Source organism: Rutidosis leptorrhynchoides, chromosome 10 (assembly GCF_046630445.1).
Source record: "Rutidosis leptorrhynchoides isolate AG116_Rl617_1_P2 chromosome 10, CSIRO_AGI_Rlap_v1, whole genome shotgun sequence".
Taxonomy (NCBI): domain Eukaryota; kingdom Viridiplantae; phylum Streptophyta; class Magnoliopsida; order Asterales; family Asteraceae; genus Rutidosis; species Rutidosis leptorrhynchoides.
In genome coordinates this window covers 2,358,350-2,365,419 of record NC_092342.1, presented here as the reverse complement: position 1 = coordinate 2,365,419, position 7,070 = coordinate 2,358,350, and the positions used below count along the sequence as shown (strand labels likewise).

Below are 7,070 nucleotides of genomic sequence, written 5' to 3'. Positions count from 1 at the left end.
ATATTTTTATTAAAACGTTTATATATGAAATCTTGTGGTCTATATTTATAACGCTGTCGGCATTAAACCTATATCTCACCAACTTTATGTTGACGTTTTAAGCATGTTTATTCTCAGGTGATATCTAAAAGCTTCCGCTGCAACATGTTGAATTTAAGCAAGATCTTGAGTATGCATATTTGTGTCAAAAATAAAACTGCATATCGGAGGATTTGTAATATAAAATATGTTGGAGGTCGTATTTTTATTATCACATGTAAAGTTTGTAAGTCTAAGATTATCGCTAAACGATAATCATTATTAAGTTGTTTAAACCTTGTATTTGTAATAAAAGCTATGGTTTGTATTGTAAAAACGAATGCAGTTTTTAAAAAATGTCGCATATAGAGGTCAATACCTCGCGATGAAATCATATGTTATTGTATTCGTCCTTATGGTTAAGGTCGGGTTATGACAATATACCACTTTCGAATACATCCAATTATTTTTTAAATGTTCAATCAACCGACCGTTAACCTTTTTATAAACATTCAATTAACTTACCGTTAACCATTTTTTAAAAAGTTCAATTAACCGATGCTAACCTTTTTTTTTTTAAAAGACCAACTAACCGATGTTAACCATTTTTTAAAAAGTTCAATTAACTGATGCTAACCTTTTTTTTAAAAACGGCCAACTAACCGATTATTAACTATTTTTTAAAAAGTTTAATTAACCGACCATTAACCTTTTTTTAAACGCCGGTTTGTTTATTGACATTTGTAGTTGAGTACCATCAAGAGAGGATTGTATCATGGTTCCGAAAATATGTTGCAAATCAAATTTGAGTCTATTTTGCCCAAAAAAAAAAAAAAAAAAAAAAACTACAGTACTGCTACAATATAACAGTGAAATTGATGACGTGGCGGGGCGTGATTGGTGGGTGTTTGTCCATAATTAGTATATAGTATAGTATAATAGTAATAGTAATAGTAATTATTTTTGTATGTATTAACTATTTTTTAAAAAGTTTAATTAACCGGCCGTTAACCTTTTTTTAAACGCCGATTTGTTTATTAACATTTGTAGTTGAGTACCATCAAGAGAGGATTGTATCATGGTTCCGGAAATATGTTGCAAATCAAATTTGAGTCTATTTTGCCCGTAAAAAAAAAATGCTACAGTACGGCTACAGTATAACAGTGAATTTGATGACGTGGCGGTGACGTGGCGGGGCGTGATTGGTGGGTGTTTGTCCATAATTAGTATATAGTATAATATAATGTTTATGTTTATATTATTTTATAAACATATTTTATTATTAATTTCGTAAAAGTGGCATTATTATTATTTTATATATTCAAACTTCTAAATTTCTACGGAGTATGTTTTTGGAGGAAATATAATTTCATTACTAGTCAACAATAATTTTAAACGTACGAAGAGTAATGATGTGTAACCACTATCAAAACGTTCTAATTTAAAATTTCATGTTCAATGTTCAATATATAACAAATAGACGCTTACAGATGTTAAATATCTTATTCATATAAAGTAGTCTTTCTAAGCTCATGGTCTTTCAACTATATAATTACAATTTAAGATCTTTGTCTCAATGAAATTTTATCACCATATATAAATAAATGAAAATTATTTAGGCATTTCAAAATATAAAATATTCAGTTAAACACTTTGCATATAACGTGGAGACGCTTCTAATTGCTATGATAAATCTTTGATTGAATATTTCTACACAAGCACAAAAAGATTGTTCACTAATATGTATATTCATTATACATGTATTTCACTATAATCCAAGAGTAAAAATGAAAACAAATCCTATACGTTTACAAGTGTAATCTTTTATAGTACGGAGTGTATGTCAAAAACTTACTGTATGAGTTTTAGTATGTACATCAATCAATCAATCATGTAAAAGAAAATCATGAAATAAAAAGATGAGTATTCAAAAGTCGTTGGCTTTTGTTGAAAGTGTTACACACCACACAATGATCAGCAATCAATCTTGCCATGATACTTTCTTCTTCAATTCTCAATCTTCTACTCTGTTTATTCCACAAATGAACCCCATAACTTGTTTCTTTTATTTGTCTCACTTTTGCTTCCACCCATTTCCGGTGAACTTTATTTACCGGTCGCCGGAATAACCCATCAATTCTTGTCCAGTCAACCGGATAAAAAGCTGCCGGTGGTAACACACTAAAGTTTGAATCTTTTGCTACTTTTTCTACTACTCTTGAAACAAGATAAGGTCCATTAAAACCCCATCTATTTCCATTAAAAGTCGACGCAAATTCTTCAATGAAATTGTATAGTAATGGATGGTTCTTGTCAAAGATTAATACTGCGTTGTTTAATCTTGTCCAATTACCCGATAAGTTGACGCTTTGAGCACCTATCGAGTTACGCAAACCGCTAAAATCTTTCAAAGGAATGAAATCGGTATCCAGGTAAACGCCACCGTATTTGTAAAGAACGACAAGCCGAATTAAGTTGGATAAGTTTTGTGCTAATGGGATTTCACCCGGGTCGCGGTTTCCATTTTTAATGTGATCAAACCATGACTCTGCAGGCGTGTTTTCAAATAAAAAGTTTAAGTCGGGTTCAATAGCCTGAACCCGAAACCCGAGATCAATTATGGGTTTAAGTATATGAAACCCGTGATCAGAATCCATAGTGTTTGATAGTATCATCAAACAACTATCGGGATTAGAGTCGAATAAAGCATCCACTGCAAGAATCTCTCTTTTACCAAAATACCGCAATGGTGACGTCATCCATGTCATAAAAAAACGAACTTTACAATCTTTTAAGAACTCGTTGGCTCTGGTTTCGAATTCTTGATTCGAATTCAAGATATCGAATTTTGGGAGTTTGTTCTTGAACCACGCGATTCTTTGGTTAGTAGTGAGATTAACAGGTGGAACATATTTATCACCATCATTGAATTTTGATTGTTGAATGATGAATTCTTTAACGATCAAGACCGGAGTTTGTATAGTTGAAGTCGACTTCAATTGGTTGATAATGAATGTTTGGTTGTTGAAATGATTTGGTGAAAATGGGATTGTGGTTTTTGGGTTGAAATTGAATGAAATATTTGAAATGAAGGTGTTTGTATTGAACATGCAGTAAGCGAATATAATTGCTATCAAACTAATGGTGATGAAAATTTGGAATTTCGTATGCCGGTGATGGTGACTCCGCCGTTTCTCCGCCTCTTTGGTGGTGGCAGAATAAAGTTTGGTCGTCATTGGTTGGTTTTTAAGTTTCAATAATTGGCTGCCTGACTTTATAAAGTTTTTATACTCCGTATTATAGAGTTTAACTGTTGTTAGTTAGTCAAAGCAGAAAATGGATAGGATTTTGACACATTGAGTATCATCAAAATTTCATCCACATTAATATCTACTTAATTTTAATTAATTTATTAAATTTATATTCATATTTATATTTAATGGATTAATTTGGTTAATGGATAATTCTTCGTTAGATAAATTTTTGTTCAACTAAATAATATTAAAAATTATAGCATGTTATAAAATTTTATAATTGGTTAAAACATGTGGTAACGTATATATCCAAACTGATTAGTCCGTCATAATTTGTGTATACAAATATACAATCAAATGACAACATAAACAATGCTGCCTGCACTATCTATATTCTATATCTATAACAATATCGGGAGTATAATATTAATTCATTAAATCATCCATATCGGTTTTAAGCTAATCGAATGGGATGTAAGTTGAAAGTCTTGATCAGGTGTCTGAAGGTTCATGGTTAAGTTTATGGTGTCTTTATTTAGTTAATATACTCCGTATAAGGCCTAAAAGACAGACGTACAAATGTGAGAAACTTCAAGTGAGTGGGTCCCTTTTCTTTAAGCATTAAGCATAATACAACACACAAATATTCTACAATATATTATGATTTTAATGATTATAAAAGTCATTAAAATTAAATATGTAAGAGAATTCTGTTTACACTAGAAGATATTAACATGATGATGATTGATAATTAGGCTTTAAGATTTCTATTATTTCTTTTATTACATATTTACATGTTTCTCAGTATATCAGGTCAAAGTAGATTAAAAATCAATAAAATGTAACGAGTGTCATGTTAAGTTGGAGTATTTTAGTGCTAGTTTTATCAGTGAGAATAGATGATGAAAATGAGGAAATTAACATGAAAAAGATAAACGTCTAGGTATTGGTTCATTGTTCCAATAAGTTGCAAAATATTTCCTTTGAGGTTACCCGCTCATTTCATGGGTCTCAGAAGTTTCGGATGTCTTGCGTTCGAGCCTCATCCGAGAGAGTTTTACCACACGCGATGCGATTATGGATTCGCCGTGGGAGTTTCTTCCCGAAGGGCGTGCGTTCGGACCCCGTAAGTAAGTCCTAACCGCCGTTAAAGAAAAATAAATAAAGATGGAATCGTCTTGGAATTCTTGGATATAAATTTAATCGTACATAGTGCATACTCGTTGTTTATCTATCGCATGTTAGTATGTTACAGAAGACTAATTAGGTCTTTTTGTTTTTGTTGGTATATATATAATCATTTTTTAAGTAAACAGTTAGATAGCTCAAAAGTTAAGAACTCTCTGCTGAGTACTTTAACTTTTCACTTAATTGGACTACACAAATTTGGAATAACGTATGTTCATACACATTGACCTTATAAGGTAACATCATTGATGACCAATATTTATTTATTTCTAATTATGATGTCTTATGTCTTATTATATCAATTGTTTTGAGTCAATGTATATATATATATATATATATATATATATATATATATATATATATATATATATATATATATATATATATATATATAGTTCTTTCAATTAAGTGTGTACATATATATATATATATATATATATATAGTTCTTTCAATTAAGTGTGTACATATATATATATATATATATATATATATATATATATATATATATATATATATATATATATATATATATATATATATATATATATATATATATATATATATACTTAATTAAGTATATATATATATAGTTCTTTCAATTAAGTGTGTACATATATATATATATATATATATATATATATATATATATATATATATATATATATATATATATATATATATATATATATATATATATATATATATATATATACTTAATTAAGTAAAACATGGGTTTTCACTATTGTATTCATTTATTTAATTTTTGCAATAAGTGTTTCTAAAAGAGATAATGGAGACATGCATCCTCACTAAAAATATGCATTAATAAATTATGCAATGATTAATGCATAATTTTGATGTATTTATAGATGTTGATAGTATTTCATTAGCATAACATATGAGATGTAACCAGAAGATAAATTAGGTTCCAAAGATCACCCTCGTGTGTGTATCATCTTTGGCAAGTAAGTATACCAAAGTTTATGATAATGTTAAACTGTCACAAATGACTAGTTTATCTAAGAAAAATGTTAACGGATTTATCACGTATTTAATACGGAGTATATGGGTATTGGGTTGTCATGTATCATATAATAGTTGTCATATCTTTATATTCTTAGTAATGATGTATTAGTGATTCCTCCCACATATGTAAGGCACTAGGCTCTATCTAAGTTGTATATATCGGATGACCTTAGGTGTAATGAAAACATGGATTTGGATAGGCCTATTCGGATTGTGGGCTTGGATGAATAGTTAAATGAATAAACACAATTACTTTACGGGGTTTTATCCTTCCGAGGTGTTATCAATTCAAGGTGAACTGATGTCGAACTCGAGCTCGACTTGAGAATCGAGCTTTCAATCTAGAGCATAGCTCGATCATTGACTGAAGCAACACTATAAATTTGGGCTTGACTTGATCGTAATTAAAGTATCAACAATACGGAGTATTTTTCTCTTGAAAGACAAACACAGACCCTCAACACGAACAATATTTACAAAGTATCCACCCTTGGACTTGAACTCACAACCTCTTGGTTGGAGGGGTTCCACAATACCCGCTAGGCCAATGACCCTTTGATAAAGCGTCAACAATATAAGATATTTTATGTTAAGTATCAACAATTCCATATGACAGTAATAACTTATATCTAGAAGGTAAAAAACATACAAAATGTCATAAGCTCAATAAGGGTCCTGAGCCTTACGATACTCAAGCGCGACTAAAAGGTCTTCTAAATTAGTTTGAGCGCTGAGTATTTTAATACTCGAGTTCGACGATACTCAAGCGCGACTCGAAGCTCTTCTAAATTAGTTTGAGCGCCGAGTATTTTACTACTCGAGTTCGACGATACTCGAGCCCGACTCAAAGGTCTACTAAAGTAGTTCGAACGCCAAGTATTTTAATACTCGAGTTCGACGATACTCAAGCCCGACTCAAAGGTCTACTAAAGTAGTTCGAGCTAGAAACAACTTGTACAAAGTCGATTTCAATTAGCCTATCACAACTTATTATTAGAAAAAAGGAACACTTTCATGGTTTTTTTCACAATTGAAACATGAGAATATTCAGTTACTCGGCAGGGTCAAAAAGTAGTGGTACGAACTACAAACATCTCTCCTCTTCTTAGCGTGCATAGTTTGCTTACAAAGGCTACAAGTCAATAAAAACAAGACGGCATTGATCGAACTGTATTTCAGCAAGAAGTTGTGCTTGCCATGCTGAAGCAACTTTTTCCTTTCTCAACTGGTCTCGTCTCAGTTACACACAACAGAGTGAATAGTGCTACTTTAAGCATATATTTTCAGCCATTGAACAATGGCATCTTGGTTACCATGTCCAAGTACATACACATGTTCATGCATACCTGCTGCCTGCATACATATCTATTTGTACGTATAATTGTATGCATACATGTACTTCAGATTTCTATGATACGCATATTATCTATGTTATCATGCAAGTAAGCATGTATATGTGTGTCTACATGCAAGAACACACGAGTATGTATATAGTAAAACAAACAACAATACTGGTAGTGCGAGTTTAATAGTCCCCAAATACCACTAGTTATATCATCTAAGAAGTAAATTTCCTATTCGCT

General features: G+C 30.9%; 1 protein-coding gene across 1 annotated transcript; it reads right to left on the bottom strand.

The window, feature by feature from the left end:
- Nucleotides 1-1,890: 1,890 nt before the first annotated feature.
- On the bottom strand, nucleotides 1,891-3,296 carry LOC139872231 (uncharacterized). The gene has a single exon (XM_071860074.1). The coding sequence runs from the start codon at nucleotides 3,252-3,254 to the stop codon at nucleotides 1,923-1,925; it is 1,332 nt and encodes a 443-aa protein (XP_071716175.1). The 5' UTR covers nucleotides 3,255-3,296; the 3' UTR covers nucleotides 1,891-1,922.
- Nucleotides 3,297-7,070: the final 3,774 nt, after the last annotated feature.

Excerpts from the sequence above, each read along its gene's own strand:
- LOC139872231 (XM_071860074.1), bottom strand. The coding sequence starts at position 3,254 with ATGACGACCAAACTTTATTCTGCCACCACCAAAGAGGCGGAGAAACGG.